Genomic DNA, 27103 nt, shown 5'->3' with positions numbered 1-27103 from the left:
TTAAGCCTCTCTTAGGCATCAGAAAACGTGCATTTACCTAATTTGGACAGGTTTGGTTCAATTCCGACTTAGACTTTGTGGACAGAGCAGCGATGACCCTTCGGCCCGACTAAGGCGCTTGCCGGCAACCAATCCTGGCAAGTGCGGGGCGGTGCGAGTAAGGGCCCCGCCCCTCCTCAGAGCCAATAACTTGGAAGGGGCTCGAAGGAGGCGTGGCGCGCCTGGCTAGTGATGTCATGATTGGCTCGCTGGTTCCACTGCCCGAGCTGATCCTGATTTCTAGCTCCCCGGAACCCTAGGCAAGCAAGACCTTCAAAGTTTGTCCCCTCCGGAGCACCGTAGAGGCTGTGACACCACCACTACCCTCCCGGCCCCCTACGTCCGGCCTGGGTGGGTTGAGCTGGGTTAGGCGAGGCGGGGGAGCCGGGCTCAGCCCAGGCGGCCCTGATGGCTGCGGTGTTTCTGGTGACGCTCTATGAATACTCGCCGCTGTTTTACATAGCGGTAGTCTTCACCTGCTTCATCGTGACCACCGGCCTGGTACTGGGATGGTGAGTGTGCCTGGACGGGGAGCAGGGGACGGAGGGGCACACACGCGGGCAGAGGGAGGGTCTCCGCGAGCAGCCCGCGGCCATCGCGGTCGGTGGGGCCCCGCTGTCCCCGGTGCGCCGCGCCGGCACCTGCGTCTCCGGCTCCGTACGGTACCAGCTTTGTTCCCAGGCGACACTGCAGCCAGGAAGCGCCTGGACTTGGAGTCGGGATAAAGTGCTGGTCCAGCAGGCTGCGTCCCGGCTCGGGGCCCCCTGTGTGCGGGGCTAGCGGCCCCCGCCGTGAACCGGGCTGGTCGCTGTGTATCTGACCTGAATTGGAAACTTGGCCGCAGGTCTTTCTGCGGAACTTACAGCTGACTTCGGTTACCTTTTGAGCGTTTATACTATACTCGCTGTATACTTTTGGAGTTAATAGTTAGCCAGTGGAGCTATAAAAATCAAAATTGTGGAGCTGGACGAGATCTTAGAATTTTTTGTTTGTTTGTTTCTCGGTACCGGGAATCGAACTCACAACCTTGCGCTTGCCAGGCAGGCGTTGTGCCACTGAGCTAAATCCCCAGCCCCTAGAAGTCTTAGCATTAAGTTGCACTAGGGGGTGGAGGCAGTTTACCTGATGTCGATGAGAATAGGCTGTTGGATAACCACTGAGCAAGCAGTTCCTCGGCCCACGGAGTCTCCAATTCCTCTCTTAAAGAGATGGCACTGTGTCGTGAGTAGGAAAGCCTCATGAACACACACTGGTTAAAAGCATCTTACTAGCCCACAACCGTTTTCTAGCCTTCCTAGCCTCTAGAAAAGATGAGGTTCAAAATGTGCCAGCTTTCCTAAGTAGATAACAAGCCATGGCCTGAAGAGCTGCGAGAGGACCCCACTGAAAAGAGACGTGAGCTGTAATTTGGAGAATGAATATTTTGAAGAGTAGTTGAATGTGGACAGTGAAGAGAAGCATTTTCAAGAACACAGCATGAGCAGAGGAGGACGTTAGTAACTCAAGCAGAGGGTAAAACAAGTTCACAAATCTCTTTTGTTTACATATTTGTCATTACTTTAAAACAGCAACTAACTAAAGTTTTAACATTTTCACACTGCTCCTCCCCCTGCCAGTAGGTGAACATAAAATCCCTGTTTGGGGGAAGATAAAGACCAATGGACATATTTTGTTATTCTTGACCCATCAGGTTTTAATGCTGTTACTCCTTAAAGAGAGTTTGTAATCCGAATTAGGAAGGTGTCAGATGAGAAAAGCAGTTTTTGTTTTTTGTTTTTTTTTTTTTTTTGAGACAGGATCTCACTCTGCTGTTCAGGCTGGCCTTGAGTTCACTTTGTAGCCCAGGCTGGTCTTGAACTTGCAACAGTGCTCCTGCCTCAGCCTCCCAAGTGCTGGGGTTACAGTCGTGCGCCCGCCATGCCCAGCAAGAAAAGCAGTCTTAACACAAGATTTTTAAATGACTCTCATGTTGGTGTTACTCTCCTAAAGCAACATAATTTCTCTCCATTAAAAAAATCATTACCTAGTTGATAATTACATTCTGTGGTTGCATTTTTATTTTAAATAGGCCAGGTAGTTAGGTATCTTAGACATTAGCATTTAGCATAGGAAATTTAATGAAATTCACATTGATAACGATTCTGACATCGGCGTTGAAGGGAAACAGGAACCTCATGTTTGCACTGGTTCTGATGGAGTCACACAGACCTAGGTTCAGATCCCAGTTCTGCCAGGTTTAAAGCTTGGTTTACACATTTAATACTAATTGGTTAATCACTTTTATAAGGGTGGAAGCTCAGATAATTTTCAAACTTCTGGAAATCTGGGTTAAGCACTGCTGAGGCCACAGGGCCATGAAAGTACAGTCACTTCATTCTGATTTGGGCCTAACCAGTCATCTTGAGCCTAATGCACGCATTTTTTCCACCTGATTTAGCTTTACCTCTGTAGATAAACTCTACTGTGTGACTCTGAGATTAAGCCAAAGCTGCAGACTTATTAGCCAGAAACTGAACACTTGGATATAATTTTGATCTCACAAAACATCTTTCTAATAGTATTCCTGCCAGAAGAACCAAATAGATAGCCCTCTACAGTCCCCATTGGTCCTCTGTTTTCTTTGTCATGCTTCTTACCTCAGTACTGCTGAGCTTCTTTCCCCTTGGGTCTGTCCGCTGCACTGTGTCCACCCGCATTGGTGGGGTGGAGAAAGAACAGGAGCACCTGCTTATGGGATCCCAACGCAATAGCAAAGAATCATGCAACCGGAAGTATGGTATTTTGGTTTCTGTGAGGTTTAATAGCTCCTGCCAAGCACTGTGCAGAAAGAGGCTCCAAATGCCACATACACCCTTCAACAAGGACCCTGACCCAGCAGCTACTTCCAAGGATAAGTTATTGTGCTATGTGTCAGCTTCACACCACCTTGATTCACTGTTTGTAGATGTGCCCCGGAACTTTAAGCCACATTTCTCCTTTCCCAGCTGGCTGCTTATCAGGCTTCTCCAACAAGGGAGACAGGCCGGAGGGCTGGCAGAGGAGGCAGGGCCCGGCTGCTTTCTGTCTGTCTTCCCACAGCACTGATGCTTCACTCTAGCAGTGGTGTCAGGTGTTCCAGTTTATTATTTTCTACTCCCCTAGAACCAGACTCACTGTTACCCGCTTTTTAGATCCGAGTTCTAGTTCCATGGGAGCCATACTCCAAATTTCTAAACTGTAGTAATTCTCACGTTTCTATTCCTTTGTCCTGGGAATAATAGCTGCTTCCTGCTGTTACTACAGCTCTGACATTTAGTTGCTCCTTTTGCCTTTTTAGTTCTTGAGCATTTGGCTCATTTTTCCCCAATGCTGGAGACTGAACCTAGGGCCTTACTGAATGCTAGGCAAGTGCCCTACCACTAAGCCATGGCCCTAGCCCTGGTTCACATTGTTTAATATTAAATTCTCTATGTTAGAATAACTGCTATGGTTTTTTTTTGTTTGTTTGTTTTTGTTTTTTGACTAGTCTGTGACTAAGAATGGGATGCTGGGGAGAAAAACCCCTCAAAGAAAGCATTTAGGGGTTGTTTCATTCTTCAGTTCCTTGCTAATGAGTAATCAGGCTCACTGTGGTGCATAATGGCACCATAACTAATTAAATTACTACCATTGGTTGATTGTGTGCGATAAAATGATTTCTGAAGCAGGTGCCTCGGGGTACCAAGTAAGTGGTTAAAGCATTTGGTTATGGCAGTAGTGGTGACTTTAAGGACTGAGGGAGAGGTGAGACGACTGCGTCTGAGTTTGCTGGCACATTCAGAGAGAAAACAACAAGCCCAGGCCTTAGAAAGTTAGAGTTTCTGTGGTTCTGAAGCACTTTATTTTGTATAGCCACAGAATAAAGCTTTCCAAACCTGGAACCCAGTTTTAATTATGGTGCCAATAGAATTGCACAGGCTTTTCACATCTCATTTAGGACACTGATGAGAAGTTGAACCCCGAGGCTTGGAATGGGGATGTCTAGATAGACACGGACAAAGCTGAGAATCTTGAGACCCCGGCAGGGCAGTTTGCCTTCCATGTGTGAAGAAAACTAGGTTTCCCTTGCCTGAAGTTCCTGTGACAACCTCAACTTGGTAGTTGCAAAGGAATATCCATACCTCACTTAGTTCCTACCTTTCTCCCTGGGACCAAGATCTCTGATGTTCAAAGGAACAGGAGCAAAAATCTGACCTCTAAAAAAGAACTGTGAAACTTTGTAACCTTTTATGTGCAGGAACCTAGGGAATTATGTGTAAGAATAGACTGTTAGCATATTACATCAAAGGGTAAAATCAAACCAAATTTACTCATTTGCATATATTCTTGAGAAATCCTGGATCCAAAATGTTAACTCATGTTCGTTTGCTTAGGTAACTGAAACTCGATTGATTCAGTGGTGGCCTCTATGTAATAAGGGATAGAGGTGTTTCATGCTTTTTATTTTTGTTTTGGTTCTGGAAATCAAACCATTTAGGGTTTTTAAATTTCCCTATAAGCGTATTGTTTTAATCAGTGTCCCACAAACTTTGGTACATGTTTTCATTTTTATTCAGTTCATAATTTAGAAAATTTCCTTTATGATTTTTTCCTTACCTCTGGGTTAGTTAAGCTTGTTATGTAATCCAAATATTTGGATTTTTAAAGGTATCTTTGTTATTGATCTATAATTTGATTTCACTGTGGTCAGAGACATCCTTTTTATAATGTGACTTACTGTAAGTTGAGATACGTTTTATAGGCCAAAATATGGTCCCTCTTTGGTTAATGTCCTAGTAACTTAAAAAGGATATATATTTTGCTACTGTTGAGCAAGGTGTTGTGTGACTATCAATTGAGTCAAATTGGTTGATGGCATTATTTAAGTCTGCAGTTCTAATTTTCTGTCTGTTGGTACTACCAATTATTGAGCTATTAGGGAGAATTGGAATTTCTGTGTGTTTTTCTTTGCAACTGCATATGTTTTTCCTTCATATTTTGAAGTTGCTTCATATTTTGAATAGATACATAATCATTTAGAATCTTTATACCTGCATGATGAATTAACCCCCATATCATTATGAAATGGACCCGCTTTACTCTGTGTAATAGTCTTTGCCCTGGTACCTATTTTGAGCACTATTAATATAGCCGCTCCAGCATTTTTCCGCCAAGCTGCCAATTAAATCCAGGTCCTGTGCTTGCTAGGCAAGGCCTCTACCACTGAGCTATATCCCTCGCCCTTCCTGCTTCCTTGTGACTAGTGTTACAAGGTAAATCTTTGTCTGTGCTTTACTTACAATTTATTTTTGTCCTTATATTTAAAGTGGGTTTTTTAGACACAGTTTATAATTAGATCTTGTGTTCTTATCCAGTCTGATTGTCTTTATCTTTTAATTAAAGTTTAAATTGTTTACATTTGATAGAGTTACTGTCAGGGCAGAGTGTAGGGCCACCATGTAGCTGTTTGCTTTCTGTTTGCCCAATCTGTAGTTTGTTTCTTTTGCTCTCTTATTCATCCTTTAGTTGCAATAGTTAATTAACATGTTGATTTATCAGCAGTCACTTGTTTTAGTGGTTGTTTTGGGGTTTGTAGTATACCTTTAACTTTCAGTAGCATTTTAAAGATGTTTAAATGCTAGAAAAAAAGTTGTATTTTCCCACAGTTACCATTTGTGTGCTATGTCTTTGTATCAGTACAAATTGCCATTTGGTTATCAATCAACTTATTCCCAAAGACTTCCTGTAATATTTCTTGTTAATAAGCATGTCTGTTGATGATTCTTTTTAGCTTAGCTTTGTTATGCATAAAGGTATTTATTTTGCCTTTGAAAAATATAGGTATAGAATTCTAGATTAACACTTTTTTCTTCAAAGACATTCAGGCTTTCAGTAATTCTAATAAGAAAACTGTCATTCTTTGTTCCTCTGTAAGTAGTATATCTTTTTCTTTGGCTTCTTTTAAGATATCCTCCCCCCCCTTTATAAATGTTTTATTGTTAAAAACAGGTGAATCCACTCTTTCAACAATTACATAGAATACGAGGACATGTATCTTGTGCCTGTTACATTCTGCATGAGAGCCTGGTCAGATTATAAAATCTGCCATCCACTCTTACATCAGTGTGAAAGAGTACAGGGTCAACCCAAAAAGTGTAATTAGTTGCATGGAATCTCAACCATGCTCTAACATGTCAAGGTCACTGGAAACAAAAAGGTACATTATGAAAGTTTGGTTTGATTGAACGCACCAGAGTAAGGTTCAACACATCAGTGCAGAAGGATTTAAGAATTTACATGATTAAACAAAAGAAAAAAACCAATCTCATCTGGCCTCCTCCTCTTCACCTACACAACGAGGATCAGCACAAGGATGATGATTTCTGCCTAAATTCCCAAGAAAAACCAGAGTGAGGCCAGGCGGCTTCCTGCTCCGAGGATGGTGACCACGGAGGCAGAGCTGATGGAGGTGGCATTTGTACTCCGGGGTCCTCTGTGATCTGGAGATTCAGAATGCTTAACTGAGTGTAGGTCTCCTCCAGGATGACGGCCGGAAGCATCGGCTCGGGCGTACCATTCCCCTGCTTGTGCCAGCTGCTCCGGGTGGGGGCAGCCAGCTGACGCGCAGTACCTCGTGGCATCCTGCCCTTCCTTCTTGTTCTTCAGCCGTTTGTGGCCAGCGATGTCAGGAACTGCTTTCACTTCGATGGTGGCGTTTGCGCCGGGAGTGCTGACCAAAATGATAGGCAGCGGTGGTGTTCGCCCGAATCCGCTGCTCTCGGCCTGTTGATCGCGTTGCCTGCATTCTCAGGAGCGGCAGTGAGTTCCACCCTTCTTAGTCCAAGGGTGTGAGAACCAGAAGTGAGGTTACACTGCCGGGTGACCAGGACAGGGGTCTCTCCAATAATGACCTCCTCACTGCTGACAATCCTTGGCTCATTCTGAGTGGTGCCTAGCCCTGGGAGGAAGGAGCCAGAGACCAGCAACAGCCAAAGGACCAGGACGATGGGGAACAATGAGCCCGACATCCTCCCTAGCAGAAGATAGCTGGGTAGCTGCAGCCCTGCCCCATCCTTCCCGGCCCACCTACTGCTCTGCTCTCAAACCCCGCGAGACCTTGCCCAGTCCTCGTGATACCTTCGCTCCTGGCAGTGTCCCGTTACTGCTGCTTTTGAGCAGTATGATTATTATGTGCCTTCGTGTAATTTTCTGTTTGTTATGCTTGGAGTTTATTGAGATTTTTGGATCTGTGCGTTCATAGTTTTCAACATATTGGGCAATTATGTGCTCAAATGCTCCATGCTCTCACTGTGAAGACTTCAATTGGCTGTATATGATGATGCTTCAAGGTGCCCCTTGAGCAACTCGTGTTTCGTCTATTTTTGTTTACTGTTTTTTTCTATTTCATTTTGAGTACTTTCTAAATTGTGTTGGCTTCGAGTTTATTCATTTTTTGTTCTGCAGTTTGTAGTTTGTTGTTCATCCCTCACAGTGTGTTGTTCATCTCCGGACATTGTATTTGTCATCTCTAAAAATGGATCGGGGCGTTTTATATGCCATGTCTCTATATGCGTGCTCAATCTTCACTTACCTTCTTGAACATATGGACTATAGCTGTAACAACTGTTTTGGTGTCCTCGTCTACTAATTCTAGTATCTTCATCGTTTCTGATCTACTTCTATAAGTTAGTTTCTGTCCTCACTATGGTAACGTTTTTCTGCAGCTTTGCGTGACTATTAATTGTTTTTATTAACTGCAGAACATTGTGAATTTTACCTTATAGGCTGCTGGGCATGTCTGTATTCCTGTAAGTATCCTTGAGCTTTGTTCTGGGTTATAGTGAAGTTACTTGGGGAGAGAGCAGCCCTACCTACCTAAGTTAAATGCATCATTTTGAGTGAATTTCTCTTTTATTTGTTAACTTTCTTGGCCTTCTCTTAGCATTAGATTTATTGGTATGTTTTCAAATTTTAGTTTGCAACTTAAATCTTAGTGAAGAGTTGTTTTTTGTTCTTGTTGTTGTTTCTCCCCTTAACTTTACCTTCACTATTTAGACATTTTATAATGATCTGTACCGATTCTTAGACACCCTTCCCCAGTTCAGGACCAGGTCTTACAATGACGGTTCTGTCCCAGATTGACACTGACCTAACCCAGTTCCTGGAACCAGAGTGGACAGCCTTCCTGCCTTCCTGGTACATGAAGTCATAGTTGCCTTTTCCCACTACCAGCCTCAGAGCCTATCCAAACATGAATCAGTCTTACTTAATATGTTTCTATTTTTTGGTCCATACATACACTTGTCGTACACCCAGCTGTGTCTCTTTTTCCCCCAGCATTTCATTACAAAAATTTTCAAACATTCAGAGCACTGGGAAGAACTGTCCAGGGAACCCACATTTACCCATTCTCCCATCAACATTTTACTATAATTTTTGTTACATATCTGCCCATTCCTTCATCCTTCTGTCCAACCATCGGTCCATCTTGTTTCAGTATGCACTTCAAAATAAGTTGTACTTTTCACCCACAAGTTCTGGAGCGTGAATATTATTAGCTACAGTCCAGTGTTTGTTTTTGTTTATAGTTTGTTTTCTTTTCAAGTGATATTTATATACAATCAAATGTACAGTACTTACGGGTCCCATTTGCTGAGTGTCATTAAACAAATAATGCACACAATTCAAACTTCCATCAAGATACAGATTCCGTTACCAAGGAAAGTTTCCTCATGCTCTTTCCTGGTCCTTTCCTGGTCCTGCACTCCAAAAGCTACCACTGTTCTCCTTTTTATTTCTCCCCTAGGTTAGTTTTGCTTGCCTACTTTAAAATTTCCTAGTAGGGACTCATGCTGCATGTGAGGCTTCTTTTGCACAGCAGGATGTTTTGAAATTTACGTAGGTGCTTATAGCAAAACATTGTTTTTTTCCCCAGTACTTAATACTACTATTCCTTCGTTCAAATATGTCAGCTTATTCACTTATTTCAACAGCATCATTTTGATTTTTCTTTTATTTCTCATCTGTCAGTTCTGTGTACTTGGAGACAAGGAAGTTCATCAAAGTATGAACCTAAGTGAAGTCTCCAAGTTCAATGTGTATACTCATTTTAGGTTACTTTATTAAAATTGAGTGAACTTAGCTGGTTTTTCATTTTACTGGAAATTGAGTTTAGTCTGTTTCATTTTCCTTTCAAGTCTATTCAGTTAGAGTTCTTTTTATGTGAAATTTAAAAGTAGACAATATATAAATGAAGCACTATGTTTGGTGTTTTAATAATTTTTTTGCATTGCCAATCATATTGAATATATATTTTTAACATCTTTGTAAAGTACTTAAAATTCTATAATGTTTGCTTTTATATTAAGTATTATTTGTAATCACTATGCTTTTTTCTTGTTATTGCTAATATTAAGAATTATGTCTTTGGTTTTAAGAGTATGTCAATTCAGCCACGTGAACAATATATTGCAATTATATGGGACCTTAAATTTTTCAGAATTCTAAATTGATTTACTAAAATAGTGTAAATTGAGTACCTTAACCTCTTTCTCTGACAGGTTAAAAGAATAGTTAATGAGTTACAAGCTGGCATAAAGTTTCAGTACTTGCTAAAATTATGTTTTATTTTTTCCTTTCTTCAGGTTTGGCTGGGATGTTCCAGTAATTCTGAGAAATTCAGAAGAGACCCAGTTCAGCACAAGAGTTTTCAAAAAGCAAATGAGACAAGTGAAGAATCCTTTTGGCTTGGAGATCACTAATCCATCCACAGCTTCAATTACAAGTTGGTGGTATTTTACAAGGGTTTCCTCTTACTGTGCACCCCGTTTAGCCTCATTTTTCTTTCTCTGTTGCTTTCTCTTTAAACTTTTATCAGACATTTACTGAGCACCTGTTTTTTTCCAGGGTCTAGACTGAATACTGCAGATATATAGATTAAGAATTTAACAATTTTGTTCTAAGGAATTTATCAGCTAATAAACAGGCACATACTCATACACAAGAGAAGGATGAAGTATCACCAGTATTAACCAGAGACGTCTGTTAGGACACTGCCATTCCTATTGGTCTTCAGTTAAGTGAGAAATGACAGTTATCGACAATTAACGTGAGGTTGCTGTACTCTGAAGAACAGTGATTTTTTAATCTGAAATTATGGTGTTTTGGTACAATTTTTTTCATATAAATGTTATTTTTGTAGCTGATAATAATGGATGGCAGTTGTTTCTGTATTTTACTTGAAAAAATAAATTTTTGAGAGGACGATTGAGGAACCATTGTAGGGAATTATAAAGAAAGAAATGGTTGCATTTGCTGAAGTGAAGAGATCTACTCAGGAAAGACTTCATAGAAAAGAATACGCTAAGGCTTTTTTTAAAAATTGTTTTCCTTCTTTCTTTTTCCTTTTTTTGGAGTCCTGTTGATTAAAAGATAAGTAGGTGTTTACCTGAGGTTTGAGAAACTTCTAGGTAGCGGGAGAAGCAGGAACAAAGTTTAGAGGTAGTTGAGAAACAGTATAGTATGTGAGAGAAACAAGAAGTCGCTTGTTGGGAATACACAGGGTGGGATGGGTGAGAGATTAGCCTCTGGAGACTCGGTTTCTCCCTTGGTCTCTATAGGGAGATCCTGCTCCAGAGCTAAGGAAAACGGGGAATGGCAGGGTTGGAAGAAAGTGTGCAGTTTTGAACTTGTAGCCTCCAGAATGCCGTTGGATGCGTCCAGTGGAGTTGAGAGTAGGGTGTTCTAAGTACAGTTCTGTAGCCTCTAAAAGGCTCTGGACTGAGACGTGCACCTTTTATTCTTGTCACCTTTCAGTATCTTACAAGCAGATTATTCTAGCTACTGCCCTGTTTTTCTTCTTTCCTTCTATCTTAGTTACTTTTCGTGTTGCTGTGACAATACCCAACATCCAAAGTTAAAGGAGAAAAGGTTGATTTAGCTCACAGTTTGTAGAGGTTTCAGTCCACAATCAGCTGGCTCGAAGACAAAATGGCATGGCAGAGGGGCATCACAGAGGAGAAACAGTTCATGGTGGGCGGAAGGCAGCAAAGCAACAAGGGGTAAACAGCTTTTTCTGTCCCTTACATCTTATCCAGGCTACTTAGGGCAGGCAGCACTCGCTGTCTTACCGCTAGTGCCCTTGATCCTAGCATCACACCATGAATCAGTTCCGGCTTCACCCATTCTAGATCCGGCCACCTCTGAAAAAGCCAAACTTATGATCACATGAGGCTTTAGGGGAACATCTAGACACAAGTCATAACACCTTCTCAGCCATTCTCTTAAAATAAAAGCTAGTTGCATTCACTTTCTGCTCTTCTGTTCCCTTTTACTCCTTTGAGCAGTGCAATGACTTTCCTTATAACCCTGTACTGAAATGGCTTCTCAAGATCCGTGATTACTATCTCTGTCCCTGACCTCAGATTGCCAGTGGTCATCACATTCATGGAAGCTTCTCAGGCCCGAGTTGATGTGATCTCTTGGTGTTTGGCAGAGTTGATGAGTCATACCCCCTGACTTCTGTGGACCAGTTTTGTTTTGTTTTTATAGAATTGGGGATTGACCCCAGGGCATTTGCTCTGAACTACATCCGCAGCCCTTTTAAAATCTTTTATTTTTACACAGGATCTCACTAAGTTTCTTAGTGACTCGGATGATGATCTTTCTGCCTCAGCCTCCCAGAGTTCTTGGATTACAGGCCACCATGCCCAGGTCTGCAACCCATTCTTACCTAGTACAGTGAGCCCCCAACTTGGTTGATAAGTCAGAGTGGTTTATAAGCCCAACAAAGTGAGTCTTACACACTTTTGACACAAATACACAGCATAAAGCATAAAAAACTTCACATGTCCTATGATCTTGTCCTTGTTCTTTAGAATAATGCCAGGGGTTGAACAATTCGTATTAAAAGAACAAGCAGGGGCTGGAGATACAACTTAGTGGCACAGGTGCCTGCCTGGCAAGCACAAGGTCCTGAGTTCCATTCCCAGTACCTAAAAAAAATAATTTAAAAAGAAAACAAGCAATATCTACCATCTTTTCCCCTCAGTTCAATCTCTCAGTTATTTTTACTTTTGTTTCCATGGTTACTGCTTTGCGCTTCCTAACAGTCCCCTCCACATCGCCGCTGCTTTTCCTCTTGCTCCCGGACATCCTGGGTTCTACTACTGTACACTATTGCAGTAAGCACACAACCGTGACAGTGTCCGGCAGACACCTGAGCTACTTCCACGATTTGTTTGAATCTACAAATGTTCATAATGTGAGGTCTGTTTGCATCTGTGAAAGTTTGCAACGAGAATGTTCTTAACATGTAGTCCCCATGACTCTTGACTTCCTGTCAGAAATCAGTTTAGTCACTGTTGATAGTTAACCTTGAGTAAAGCTTGATTTAAAAGAAAAAAAGTACAAAATGTCACATTCTTCCTCCCTAACATTATTTGCACTGGGTGTAAATAATGTACCATGAATTGAAAGAACCAGGATGTTTTTTACTCATTAGTAAATAGATGAGAAGACTTCATTCTGACATTTTGCATCTCAGGAAAGTAACTGTTAGGATAGGACATAGAGAACACTAATTTGTTGAGAGTACAGCCAGCTCTGCATACTTGATAAATACAGAATGGTGATGGTTCAGCTCCACCTCTGCAGCTCTGGACCTGAACTTCGACAGGGTCGCATGTGGCCAGTGAGCAGGACTGCAAACGAACATACCTATGACCAGGAGGCGTCCTTCCTATGGTACAGTTCCACAGCCTGCCAATACTGCAGAAGTGATGAGAGCTGCTACAGTGTAAGCAAAACACGGGACACCTGTGAGCTGCAGAGTGTCCAGAAACGCGTCAGTCGGCAGAGGTAGTCCCAGGCAGAGCCAGCCCCACACATAGACCTCCCAGCTGTGCCCACACGCTAGATGTAGTATTACTTAAGCACATGCAGACATTTTTTTCAATGTGTGCACTTTGGCATGATTACTGAAGAACTGCACCTTAAAATGCCAATGCTTATTATTTATTATCTATCTTCTATAGGGAAAATAAGGATTTTGGTGGGAGCTGTACTTAACAGAATAAAAATTCATTTGTTTTATCTGTGGAAAGGAGGGGTGTCATTAAAGATGTCTACACAGGATGCTGAGATAATCTTGTGACAATATTTGTGACATTTTAAAAGGTTCTTTCATTTGATATATAGATAGTTTAGTAATTCAGGATTTTTTTAACCACTCTCCCCAAAGTATCTGACATAAGGCAGAAAGGGGAAAACATCTAGAAACCTGATTTAACTTGAAAACAAAGGAGAGAATCAGTTTTAATTTTAGTTACTTAGTTGTTTACTAGGAGTAGGTTATTGGATATTTTTTATTGTTATATATTGATGCTGTGTTTTGGATTTGTGTTTCTGTGTTACCAGTATAGAGGATTTAATAAAATTTTGGTGTTTGATATGTATTTGTTGAGTTGAATTAATTTGGTTCAGAAATTCTGTCATTTTGTAAACAGCTTTTTTAAATTTTTAGCTTATTTCCCATAATAAGAGCTAACATAGAGCTGGAGAATTGGGCAGACTGCTGCGCACAGCATTCTGGGAGGAGTCTGTGGAATTCCCTTCCCACAGTCTAAAGCCTCATCCTTATTATCGTTATGCATGGTCTCCTACACATTACCCCTCTCACTTCTTGAGGGGTTCTTCCTCAAGAAGATTTGTGGCTTTCCTGTCCACTTGTTTGTTTCTTTTTATTTTTTTGACACAGTGCATTAGACTTATACTCTACAAAATTTTTCAGCTTTTTACAAAATTGTCTCATACTTTGCTTTATTTCCCTGTTGCAGCTCTGCTGAATAAGAGCAGGTTGAGAGAAGTTGCACTATTTTCTTCACTTAATTTTGATTCTAAATTTTCTGCTTTACAATTATGTCCCAATTCTGGTATTGACCAAAGATAGTTTTGTGTGAGCACTGGAATTTAGAAGACTAAGATAATGTAAAAGTGGGGAACTCTGCAGAAGAAGTGGAGAAAACTAAGGAGGGAGTAGTCTTGCATAGGAGTATTTCAACTACTGTCAGATGGTATCAGTCAATAATTCTTTTCTGTAATAGGGTCAAACTTGTGAAAGAATATAGAGAAGAAAATTTGATAGTTCTTTTTAGCTGGGGCTACAGCTCATTGGTACAGTGCCTGCCTGGCAAACGCAAGGTCCTGAGTTTGACTCTCTGCACCAAAAAAAAAAAAAAAAAAAAAAGATTTCCTATAGTTCTTTTTATTAACTTCTGATATTATTTTATTTTATTTTATTTTATTTTATTTTTATTTCTGATATTATTTTAAGAGGCACATGTCTATTCATATGCCATTGTCAAAGGTCTCAGGCATGTCCTTCCAGTCAAATATACAAAGTCTGTAAACAAGTGTTTTATGCTTGTTTTATGAGTCTCTAGGCTCTTTTTTGAGCTCTGGTTTTTTACAAAGCAAGTTAACTTGGTAGTTGTGTAAGTTTTGTAAGTTGAGTTTATTTTTTAAGGCTTTTGTCTGGCCTCCCCCACCTCACCCCCCCATGAAAGCCCGCAATGCTAGGCGGCTGTTCTAACACCAAGTTACACCTTTGGCCCCCGGTGTTCTTTTCAAATGTGAACAAATATGTATGGGTATCCTCTTACGAGATAAACAGTGCTATCATACATACATATATATGTGTATGTCTGTGTACTTTTCTCTACCTTGCTTTTGCATTTAATAATGTATTCTGAAGATCATTTTATATTAGTACATATGCCTATTCCAGTATGCTTCACAAAATTTTTTTGGTGGTAGTGGGCTTTGAACCCAGGGCCACCCATATGCTAAAAGCAAGTGCTGGGTTCTACTTGGAATCCTCCTGGCTCAGCCACCTGAGTGGCTGGTATTATAGCCATGTGCTACCGGGACCAGCCTAAAAAAAATGTATGTACGTGTATATGTATTTTTGTGGTGCTGGACCTCAAACCCAGTGCCTTGCACACCCAGGGCAAGTGCTCTACTACTGAGCGGCATCCCCTGCATGCCTCAATTCTTGCTTAATAGCGGGAGAGTACTTCCTGTACAGTGTTTATTCATATAATCCCTACTGATGGGCCCCAGGGTTGATTCTAACACTTTGCTGTGATGGTCTACCCTACAATACATAATCTTTCCACATTTTTGTCAGTAGGACAATAATATTAATTACTTTTTGGGTTTATTTTTTCCCCCTTTTTCATGTGTTTTTTCTATTTTTCTTTTTCCTATCTACATCCAACTTTTTCTCCTGTCTCATGTTGGGGAGGGTCTGCAGTGATACAGAAGAATCAGTGTGATTTTATGTGTTTGTATATAAATTTGTATAGACAGAGTGTTTTTCCAGCTGTGTAATAGCTAGTGGAACTTTCTATTCTTGAATGAATGCCTGATGATTAGAATCATATAAAAACTTGAAATCAAATTCTGCTTCAACTACTTATGTAGAACTTCCACCAATTAAAAATTTCCCCCAACTAATTAGAAATGGCCACGGCACTGGTGCTGTGCGTACCCAGAATCTTGGACCCTGTTTTCATACCACTGAATACTGAGAAAAGATAAAGTCAAGGTTTAGGATCTTGTGCAGCGTTCGCTTACACATGCGTCTGCTCCACACACGTACTTTTGATCACATTTTTAAAAAATGAGTAATGTGTCAGTCAGAATTTCTTAGCGAGTAACGGAAAAGATTCCAATGAAATGATACTGAGTAGCTCGTAGAATTGCTGGTAGGTTTAGAGAAACAGAGAAGCCAGACTCCTCAGCGGGGAACAATGCCCAAAACTGTGTGCTCCGTGGTCTAGTGTCCTTCGCCTCGGCCACAGTGTGGAACACGGATGTCCTGGGCATCGCTGTCCTTGAACTTGATAATGTATAGTTGCCGCGAGTGAGGAGAAAACACCACATTGGTAACACCTACCTGGTCCTATATAAATGCAAAGTAAATAACTATATAATTTGCATGTCTGTTTACAATTAATATATTTACTTTTCAACGTATTTAAATTGCATTCTTCCATTAAAAACAAACAACAAGGATATTGCTATGAAACCACCTCAGTTTTGGAATCTGCACTCCTTCCTCAGGCTATTTTGCATATTACATGGGACATTAACTATGTGACAGACTATTAAATGGTACAGATGTGTTTATTAATATTAGTGAAACTCAGTTTCTTTTTAATATTTTTCCTCCCTCGTGATCCTCTTCTGCAGCCCGTGGGTTCCGTGTGTCCGCTTTTGGAGACCACTGTGCCCTGCTGCCCTGCTTCTTGTCACTCGGGCTCTCTGCACTGTGAGAGCGGGACGCATCTTGGAGTCACCAAAAAGGAAGATCCAACTGATAAATTCTAGGCTTAACACATAGGAGGAAGAAAGATAGAGCACAAAAATTAAACAGCTAGTGAAAGAGGCAGCCGCCCTCATTTCTAGGTACATAGCCCACACCTGTCAGCTGTCCCCATAGCCACGGGCAGCATGCCCGCACCCGAAAAGACGCTCATGGTTCTCACCCTGCGGAGTGGCACCTCTAGTACACAAGGCGATTCCCATTCTCCTGCTCTGTTTCCTGCAGCTGGCATAACCTTGACAACAGATTGCCTTGAAGACTGTCGCCTTACATGCTACTGGGGCTGCAGTGTCCAAAAAGTGTATGAAGCCCTGCAGAAGCACATGTACTGCTTCCGAATCAGCACCCCCCAGGCCTTAGAAGATGCCCTGTACAGCGAGTATCTCCACCAAGAGCAGTATCTGTATCCTTTGACCTAATACCACCATTAGCCTGTGAGAACCAGACTTCTGATGGTACAATGAAATGTTACTGAGTTATTCCTTATTTTTGGTATATTTTTATCCTTTGGCTATAGTGGCGATTTGCCTTTACATTTTCAAAAAGTATTAAAAAGGACAGCAGAGAAGAAATATATTGCCAGTTACCAAGAGACACTAAAATTGAGGACTTCGGGACAGTGCCCAGATCTCGTTACCCGTTAGTGGCGCTGTTGACGTTAGCTGATGAGGATGACCGAGAAGTTTATGATATTGTAAGTAATTTAAAGCTTCTGAAAGCATTACCTTTAACTGGCGGTTCTTCATTATTTTTTTAAAGTAGAAAAATTATTTTAATTGCTGAAGATATGCATTCATCCTGGCCACATTTTTCTTGATAAGTAATAATATAGGATGTGTGCCATTGTGGTTTTTATACGTGTAACAGCACCCTCAGGGTATGAGCTGTTTTTCTTTATGGGTCATCAGACTATGACTTTATTTAGAAAATAAAAGATACATTATTATTGAATTAAGTTAAGTGTCTCTGTCTGTATCCTGTTAATTTGCTGTATGGAAGAAATCTGTTGGGAAATGTTTATTAACAGTTTAGTACGGAATAATTAAGCACCGTGGTGACCCAGAGAGCTCCATTTTCCTCTGGGTAGTTGTAGTCACTCTGCTTCCTCAGTGTCCTGCCGCTCGCTGTGTGTCTGGTCCCTACGTTCTCAGTAATTGCAGTGACTTCGTTTTCTCGTTATGTGCTAATGATGCCTTAGTCTGGTAGGTGAACCCTGCTAGGAAGATAAAAGCATCTTAGCGCTTGAAGAGGACTTGAGCCTTGGCAAGCATCTAAGGATGGTGGGAATTTTTACAGGATGAGCATAACTGGTCTAAAACTGCACCATTCAAAATACTTCAAGAATTGAAATGTTTTGAGCACTGACTTTTGTTGCAAGTAGAAATTTCCACACCTGACTGTGTGTGGACCGTCACAGTTAAATTCATGTATACTAAAATAGTGGATAAAATGCTCTTCAGGCTCTGTGTATAAAGTATGTTCGAGACGGAAATGAGTTTCACAGTTGGACTTGGGCCCCATCCCAGGACATCTTTATATACATACAAAATTCTCAAATCTGAAAACTATCCAAAGTCCAAAGCACATATGGTCTTAAGCATTTTAGTTACATCCTGTACATGAAATAAACTTGTGGTGAAATTGTAATAATCTATCAGTGTAATAATACCCTTATACACAATTTACTACAGTTTTGAAGTGCTTCATATAGACATGCTCATTGATAAAAATACAGTAACAATTTCATGAACTTGTGTAATGTATAAAGTACATTCACTAATATTTGCTTACTTTTTCCTTCCAACAATCTAGAGTGTTAGGGCAAATGCCCTTATAGAAGCTGATGCAGAGTCAAAAATCCCAGCTGTTTCCTTAATTTGTTCACTACTGGAGATCAAACCCCAGCCTCACGCTGGGCAGATGTTCTACCACTAAACTGCATCCCAAGTTCGTCCCTAACTTCTTTTAAAAGAACAGCTTTGCACAGTGGCAGTATCGTAGCCAATGAGATTTATCTGAGGCGTGATTGTTTTTTTAAATTGTCAAACTGAAGATCTGTGGAGCTGAAGTCAGCTTTTCAATTTTTTTTCAATTAAGAGTTATGAAAGGTGGGAGTGGTGGCACACACACACCTGTCACCCCACACTTGGGAGGCTGAGGCAGGAGAATTGCCTTGCCTTCAATGTTAGCCTGGGCTACAGAGTGAGTTCAAGGCCAGCCTGGACTCTGCAGAGAGATTGTGTCTGAATTAACAGTTATGGGGGCGGGAGGGGAGAAACGGAGATATGCAGGTCAAGGGTAAAAAGTTGCAGGTAGTAAGATAAGCAAGTGTAGAGCTTTCCACAATATGAGACTGCGGTTAGTAATGTTGTCTGGGTTCTTTCACTAGAAGATGAAGTGCTCTCGCCCCAGGGAAAGGGTAATGGTGACGTGATGGCTACGTTCTTTTGCTTGACTGTAGTAACGCTTTCACCATGGATAGTATGTGAATATCAAAGCATGCTGAATACCTTCAAGGCACGCAGTCTTTGAAGAGCTCACAGCAACAGGAGTACGTTACCTGGCACACAGCAGAGGTTCAGTTAAGGTCAGGCAAGTGGGAGAAAAGAATCGTTGCAAGCAGTGTTAGCGCCTCTCCTGAGACCTGGCAGCAGGGACTCCGCAGCAGTGCGCGTGTGGCGGTGAGGAGGAGAAAGCCGCCTTTCCTGCCTTGTTCCCTCCCTCCCTTTCAGCTCGGATGAATGAGACCCGCTGCGTTGGCACTGCACATTTCCATGCTCTTCGTCCCTCACCTGCCAAAGCCACCCGTCCCACGCTGTGTCTGTCGCTCCTGGGTCCCTTGGCCTCCAGTTCTCTGCTTCTCTGTGTATTGCATCAGCAGGGTCAGATCGCTTCCCCCGGGCTTCCTGGGTCCTCTCTCAGGTGCCCGCCGTCCCTTTACAAGCTCAGGGCTTCTTCTGGTTGTCTAACTTTCTTCCTGTATCTGAACAGGAAAAGCTAATTCTGGGCGTGGAAAACTATTCCAGAACACTTACCCCTTTAAACTTTGTCGGGTAGGGTTCCGGGGCGCAGACGGGAGGGTCTGCGCAGCTGCACTGCCACAGAGATGCCGCGGCCGGCCTGTCCCTGTGCGAGCTTGTTCTCACGGCCCGGCGCCTGGCTCCTGTCCTCTGCATGTTTCGCTGTCTGCGTCCCATCTGTGTCTTATTCGAATCTCTGTGCTCCCTTGCCTTTTCCTGTTGATCTTTGCTTGTCTTTAACCTCCGAGCTTGGGCTAGCATTTGTGCCGAAGCGTATTTGTTGGTGTACTTTGCATTCCTGTTCTCTGTTCATAATTTTAATTTTTTTAGTTAAAAAAATTTTTTTGAGACAGGGTTTCACTGTGTAGTTCAGGCTGGCCTTGAACTCTCTCTGTAGCCCAGGTTGCCTTGAACTCAGTGATTCTCCTGCCTCAGCCTCCCCAGTGCGCCACTATGTCCAGTTCACAATTTTTAACATAAACTATTTCATATTTGTTCTTCATATGTGGTTTGCCAGCATTTTATGGTGGGGTCATACACTCTAGATCAAAATGAAAGAAAAAATAACGCTTCCATTTCCATTGTAACAGGAAAGAATTACCTAGTCTAGTTAGGAGCCAGTTTGTTGTTTAAATAAAGAATGAAAAGCAAGAACTGTTATAAGATTTTGATTTAAAATTTTTTACTGAGTTACATTAGGGTTTTTCTTCTGTATTATTTAAAGAACACATTTGTGGCAGAAAAAAATAAGAAAATCTAGATAGACTAAAAGAGAAAAGTAAACCACCTGTGTCCTGTTACCCAAAGGCAACTGCATTTGCCTGGGTCTTTCCAGACAGTTCCACACGTACTTTTGTTAAATGTCAGGTTGTCCATTCTGTTTTGTAACCTGCTTTCACTAGTAGTGGTGTCTCAGCATCTTTGCGGCAGGGGCAGCTGCCTGCGGATGACCAGTGTGACAGGAATTTCACGAACACACCAAACCCCCCTGCAGGCTTGTTAGACTGCCCTCTGCCAGTCCTGTTTTGCTTCAGCATTAAAAGCCTCTTAAGCTGGGCATGGTGGTGCATGCCCCCACCCCCAGCACTCAGGAGGCTGAGGCAGGAGGATCGTTGTGAGTTCGAGGCCAGCCTGGGCTACAAAGTAAACTCAAGAATTCAAGACCAGCCTGAACTGCATAGTGAGACCTGTCTCAAAAAGAAAAAAAAAAAAAAACCTCTTAAGCCATGACTAAATTAATAAATACTCACAACCTTTAAATAATAATTGTGTTTTTACAACCACAATAGGCTTTAAACCTTTATTTGTATATAATTCCAAAAAGTTGCAAAAACTAAAACTGAGATAATCCCCATCACCTGTTAGTCATTAACATTTCTGCCATTTGCAATATTATTATTTCCATATCTGTATTAACATCCTGTGTTCTCGTATTTGTAAGTGAATGATATGAGAATAAGTTATATGCCTGATGACTCTTCATCCCTAAATACCTCAGTGTATGTTTCCAAATAAGGATGTTCTTGTATATAACCACGGTACAGTTTAGCATTGCTGTCACAGTTTATCCAACCTGTTGCCTGTGTCGGTATTTTCCTCTCGAGGACAGATTCCAGTCCACAATCAGGTTTTATATTTGTTGTTTATCTTTAGCCTCCTTTAACCTGCAACATTTCCACAGCCTTTTATGGCTCTTTCTGCTCTGTTGGTTGTTTCCCTTGCTGTGCAGAAACTTTTAAGTTTCATGTAGTCCCTTTTGTTGATTCTTACTATTGTTTCCTATGCTGTTAAGGGTCCTATTCGGGAAGTCTTTGCCTGTGACTGTGGCTTCCAGTATTCTTTCTGTCTTCTAGTAGTTTCAAAGGTTCAGGTCTCATACCGAGGTCTTTGGTCCATTTTGAATTGATTTTAGTACAGGGTGAGAGATAGAGATCTAGTTTCAACCTTCCACATTTGGGTATCCACTTTTCCCAGCACTGTATGTTAAAGAGGCTGACTTTTCCCCAACACTCCTTTTTGGCTCCTCTGTCAGGAATCAGGTGGCTGCAGTTGTTTGTTTCTGTGTGCTCCATTCTATTCTGTTGGTCTACATGTATACTTTTATGCCCATGCTATGCTGTTTGTGCTACTGGGGCTTTGTAGTATAATTTGAAATTGAGTATTGTGGTGCCTCTAGCTTGCTCTGTTTGTGTTGAATTGCTTTGTCTCTTCTGGCTCTTTTGTATTTCCATTTAAATTTTAGGATTGTTTTTTCTAATTCTGTGAAGAATATCATTGGAATTTTGATAGGGATTGTACTGAACCTATAGATTGCTTTCAGTAATGTGGCCATTTTCACAATATTAATTCTGCCGATTCAGGAATGTGGGAAGTCTTTCTGTCTTCTAATGCATTCAGTTTCTTTCTTCAGTGTTCTGTAATTTTCATTGTGGACGTCTTTCAACTCCTTAGAGCTGGATATCCAGTTTTCTTAGCACTCTTTGTTACGTAGGTTGATTCTTAAGTATTTTCCTTATTTATTTTTTCTGAAGCTATTGTGAGTGGAACTGTTTCCTGGATTTCTTTCTCAGCTAGTTCATTTCTTGTGTATAGAAAAGCCACAGATTTTTAAAATATTGATTTTGTATCCTGCTACTTTGCTGAATTGATCAGCTTGACAAGTCTTTTGGTGGAGTCTTTAGGGTTTATTAAGGATCATATCATCTGCAGTAGCTTCTTTCTTGCTTATTTGTATCCTTTGTATTTCTTTCTCTTACCTAATTGCTCCAGCTAAAGTTTCAAGTACTGTACTGAATAGGAGTAATGAGAGTGGACAAACATCCTTGTCTTGTTCCTGATTTCAGAGGAAATGCTTCTAGTTTTTCCCCATTTAGTATGATATAGGTTGTGGGTTTGCTGTAGGTAGCATATTAAACTGAAGTACAGTCCTTTGGTTCTTGTTTTCTTCAGGAAAGAATGTTGAATTTGGAAGGATGTTGAATTTTGTCAAAGGCTGTGCATCAATTGAGATCAGTATGTGATTTTTACCCTTCATTCTATTTATGTGGCTTGTTATGTTTATTGATTTGCATATGTCAAACCATCCTTATATCCCTGGGGTGAAACCAACTTGATTATGGTGTATGAGCTTTTTAATTTGTTGTTGAATCCAATTTGTATTTTATTAAGAGTTTTTGCATCTACATTCATTTTGGATATTGGTCTGTAGTTTTCTCTTACTTTGTAATGTCCTTGTCCAGTTTTGTTACCAAGATAATATTGGCCTCATAGAATGAGTTTTCTATCACTTGGAGTAGTTTGCAGAGCATTGGTGTCCTTCCTTAAATGTCTGGTAAAATTCAGCGGTGAATCCATCCTGGAGCTTTCTTTGGGGGTAGACTTTTTATTACTACTTCAGTCTCATTGCTCGTTACTGATCTGTTTAGGTTTTTTGTGTGTTGTTGGCTCAATTCTGGTAGGTCTTATGTGTCTAGAAATTTGTCAGTTTCCTCTAGATTCTCCTGTTTATTAGAATGTAGGCTTTTAAAGTAGTCCCTAATGCTTCTCAGAGTTTCAATGCTGTCTGTTGTAGCATCTCACTTTTCCATCACTAATTGTGTTTATTTGGGTCTCCTCTGTCTTTTTCTTTGGCTAAGGCTTTATTAGTTTTGGTTATCTCTTCAAAGATCCGACACTGTTTCACTGATCCTTTGTATTGCTTTTTTACTCTCTGTGTGATTAATTTTCATTCTTATCTTGATTATTTCCTTCCTTCTGCCAGGTTTGGCTTTCATTTGTTCTTGTTTTCCTAAGACTTCAGAATGTATTACTAGGTTATTTACTTGACTTCGCTTTGATTTTTTGATACAGGCCCTCACAGCTGTAACTTCCCTCGGCTGTATCCCAGAGATTCAGGTGTCTTACATTTTTCTAATGTCTAATTATTTCTAATTCTCAATACCTTAATTACTCTTTCTCATCTGTATGTAGGGTTCTTTGAAGTATGGTCTGCAATGCTGGCTTAGTAGTCATGAATTTATTTCATTGATGCTTATCTTGGAAGATGTTTATTTCTCCTTCAGTCTTAAAGAATAGCTTTGGTGGGTATAGCAGTCTGGCCTGACAGTTATTTTCCTTCAGGGCTTAAGTACATCATTTCATGGCCTCCTGGCCTTAGAGTTTCTGCACAGAAGTCTGCAGTTGTTCTGCTGGGTTCACCACCATAAGTGACGCGGCGTTTCTGTCTCACAGCTTTCAATATTCTCTCCTTGTTCTGTACTCTTGACCTTTTAACCAGAATCTGACCTAGCTCGTGCCTGTTTGGGGGTTCTGAATCCCTCCTGAACTTAGATGTCCTATCTTTTACAAGACATGGGAAGATTTGTTATTTCATTGAGTAGATTTTCTGTGCCACTAGTTTGAACCTCTGCACCCTGTTGTACACTAAACATTCATATATTTGGTCTTTTAACTGTGCCCCAGATTTCTTGGCTGTCTTGTTCATGATTTCTTTTCATGATGAGTGTCTGAGTGTGAGAATTCATCAACCAATCATCAAGCCGTTTTCCCCTACATATTTTTGCAACCATAAGCCCTGAAATATACGAATAGCTTTTGACAGGTGTAACAATTCTAAGCACACAGGCTATATTCAGAGAGAAAGAGGTCACAAAGCAAACTGTCCAAAGACATACCACTATCAGTGGTAAGTGTGGGTACTGCCTTTTTATTGCTGTTCATCTGAGTACCCTGACCAGTACCTCCGTCCTGTGATGAGAGGGATCAAAAGCCCTGATGAGCTGGGGCATAAACGCCTTTCGGCAAGCACAACATCCTGAGTTCGATTCCCGGTACCAGGGAGAAAAAAGGGAAATATTTTGGGCTGGGGATTTAGCTCAGTGGCACAGCACCTGCCTGGCAAGCGCAAGGTCGTGAGTTCGATTCCTGGTACCAGAAGAAAAAAAAAAAAAAAAAAAGCCCTAATGGGCCCTACTGTATGCATTTTTCCAAACAGCTGAGAACTCAAGAAATTTTATTGCTCACAAATGCAGATGTGCATAAAGGACATTTCATCTTTATTGAGAAGTTTCAACATTTCTGTACACAGTACTTTCATTCACAAAGTCAGTGTTCACGTCCATGGACTCCAGTTTGTGAAAAATACATAAATAATTAGAACTCTCCGAAAGGCTTTACACGGTTTGTACCTCTGGTATTGGAAGTAATGTGAAGGTGAAAACAGCATAGCTAATTGTAAGAATCATGCTGACAATTTAAAATAATGGGAAAAATTGAAAGATAATGTTTAATTAAAAATTTGACATATGAGAAGATATTACAAGGATCAATTATGGGCCATCACATGAAGGTAGTCCATCAGGGCCAGCTGCCTTTCAGACTTCGACTGTTTTTTTCTCTAGGGCATGGGTATCTTTGCAAAATGTGTACACATGCATTTTCTTTGTGGTGCTTAGGTTTTTAAAAATTTTTCTGTGGTTTCATATAAACCACAAGCATTCCCAATTATATTGGTCTCTTATTTTTATTGAAGTATTTTTTAATGTTTGTGAAATAATATAAGAAGCTTAAGTACTGACTAGTGTTCAATTTTTATTTTAGATTTCCATGGTATCAGTAATTCATATTCCTGATAAGACTTATAAACTTCCCTGCAGAATATTGTATCAATATTTACTCCTGGCTCAGGGTCAATTTCATGATCTTAAGGTAAGTTGTACCTTATTCTATCTCTTTTGTTTACAGAGTTTCAAAGAATGGGTGTTTATAAAGCAGTAACTATACTCTTCAGTGACTATGAAGTAACTGTTCTTTGCTCTTGGACTTGCTAGCTCATAAATTTTATGTAGTTCTTAGGACCCCCAGACTTAAAGTGTAATTGTTATTTATAATTATCTTTACACTTTCTTTTCCAGCAACTTTTCATGTCTGCAAGTAATAATTCCACTCCCTCCAGCAATCCCTCACCAGAGGAAAAGAACGTGGACCGCAGTTTGCTGGAAAAGGCCGGACTGTGTGAGAGCGAGGCGGAGCCAGCGGAGGAGACCAGCAAGGACTGCGTGGTGTGCCAGAACGGGAGCGTGAACTGGGTGCTCCTGCCCTGCCGGCACGCGTGCCTGTGTGATGCCTGCGTCAGGTATTTCCAGCAGTGCCCGATGTGCAGGCAGTTTGTGCAGGAATCCTTTGCACTCTGCAGTCAGAAAGAGCAGGACAGAGACAAACTGAAAACTCTTTGAAATGCTGTTGCAACTGCAAAACACACTTTCTACCTGAGATGCAGACAGTTGTGTCCTTAGCATTAATCCTGATGCGGGGTCAACAGTATTGACCATAAAGAAAATTCTGGTTTTTGCTTTATTTATGCAATACGTGGACGATGGAAGTGAATGATTCCCTTCTGCTCAGTGTGGTGAACCCTGGAATACTACGTTAATACATAAAATTCAGAAGAATGTAAACATTCAGCTTTTTGTCACTAGATGATTTCATACAATCATTTGCAAAAATCATTCTGAAAAGCAATCCATCTGAAATTTGGGAAGGTAAAAGTCTAAAGATTGCTGGATATTTTGCCTTTGACGTAATCTGGAGTGAAATTTGGAAGAAACTTATTTCTCTTTAAAGTAATTGTATGTACCTCAGTTTATAAAAGAGTTGGAAAGGGCTTAAGTCCTTTCCTGAAACACGCTTTTATAAATGTCAATCTCTTTGGTTTCTAATTGCCCTTAACATCATAGTTACACAAGCACAAATCCTAATTTTTAAATATAGGTTGTTAAATCATAAATGCAAGATACGATTCTTTACTGTCCCAATGTATCATATATTAAAATGATACTGATCCATAGGTGGCAGATATGTGAAACCCAGGTAATAAAATTTCTTGGATAATTAAATTTATCAGCTTGCTTGTTAGATGTTAGATTAGCAAAATTATCAGGGAAGATCTGTGAGACTGGTAATGCCTTCCCTTAGATTTCCTCCTGTAGCAAATTTATTCACAAAAAGAAGGGTTTTCAAAAAATTGGTAAAAGAAACAGCCATTTTTTTCTAGTGTATTTTTATTCCAAATAAACCCAGTGTCTCTCTGAACTACAAAGTATTGTGCTTACCCCTTATTACATCCTTCTGAGAGTTGAGGAACTTGACAGGTAAAATGCCACTTCCCAGAATGACTTAGAATGGTGGTGGTGAACCTGTGCCACCCGTGCGCAGCCAGCTGTGTGTCGTCATTGAAAGCTGTCAGAGGTTCGCCATGACTGAGTTGGAATAAAGGGAAAACTGAACTTCCCCTGCCTCCCACGAACGTAACGTTCGGCGCACCACGACTGTAGACCAGGGAAAATAAATTATAGCATTCAGGGAGAGTTTTCAAGCCTTTTGTGTCCTGCTTGTATTAAGAGTAGTGGTTTGCCTGTGTCTTGGTGTTTTTAATCTCACTTCATTCCAGTCAGACGGTGCAGTTTTGGGAGGACATCTGAGGGGTGGGGATGTAGCTCAGGGGTAGAGCTATTGCCTAGCATTTAGGAGGCTTGGGTTCAATCCTCAGTGCTGCCCCCCAAAATCTGTTCTTCATTTATGTAAACCAAATCAAGCTTTGACCTGCACTCAATAACTACACCGTAAATAACTTGTAGGACCCGGCTACAAAGGGTCAGGCAAA

General features: G+C 40.9%; 1 protein-coding gene and 1 pseudogene across 2 annotated transcripts; one reads left to right on the top strand and one right to left on the bottom strand.

The window, feature by feature from the left end:
- The first annotated feature begins 253 nt into the window (after window positions 1-253).
- On the top strand, window positions 254-26812 carry Cgrrf1 (cell growth regulator with ring finger domain 1). 2 transcript variants are annotated; one of them, XM_005376766.2, is made up of 6 exons: window positions 254-551; window positions 9681-9820; window positions 16649-16826; window positions 16970-17117; window positions 25042-25149; window positions 25356-26812. In XM_005376766.2, exons 1-6 carry the CDS (start codon window positions 448-450, stop codon window positions 25674-25676), a joined length of 999 nt encoding a protein of 332 aa, XP_005376823.1. In that variant the 5' UTR covers window positions 254-447; the 3' UTR covers window positions 25677-26812. The 2 variants fall into 2 exon arrangements, with proteins under 2 accessions (XP_005376823.1, XP_005376824.1); XM_005376767.2 differs by lacking the exon at window positions 254-551 and adding an exon at window positions 1146-1551.
- Window positions 6098-7133, bottom strand: LOC102003418 (annotated as a pseudogene).
- Window positions 26813-27103: the final 291 nt, after the last annotated feature.

The sequence above is a fragment of the Chinchilla lanigera genome, unplaced genomic scaffold, assembly GCF_000276665.1.
Source record: "Chinchilla lanigera isolate Chin_1 unplaced genomic scaffold, ChiLan1.0 scaffold00008, whole genome shotgun sequence".
Taxonomy (NCBI): domain Eukaryota; kingdom Metazoa; phylum Chordata; class Mammalia; order Rodentia; family Chinchillidae; genus Chinchilla; species Chinchilla lanigera.
This window is presented reverse-complemented; position numbering and strand designations above follow the sequence as displayed.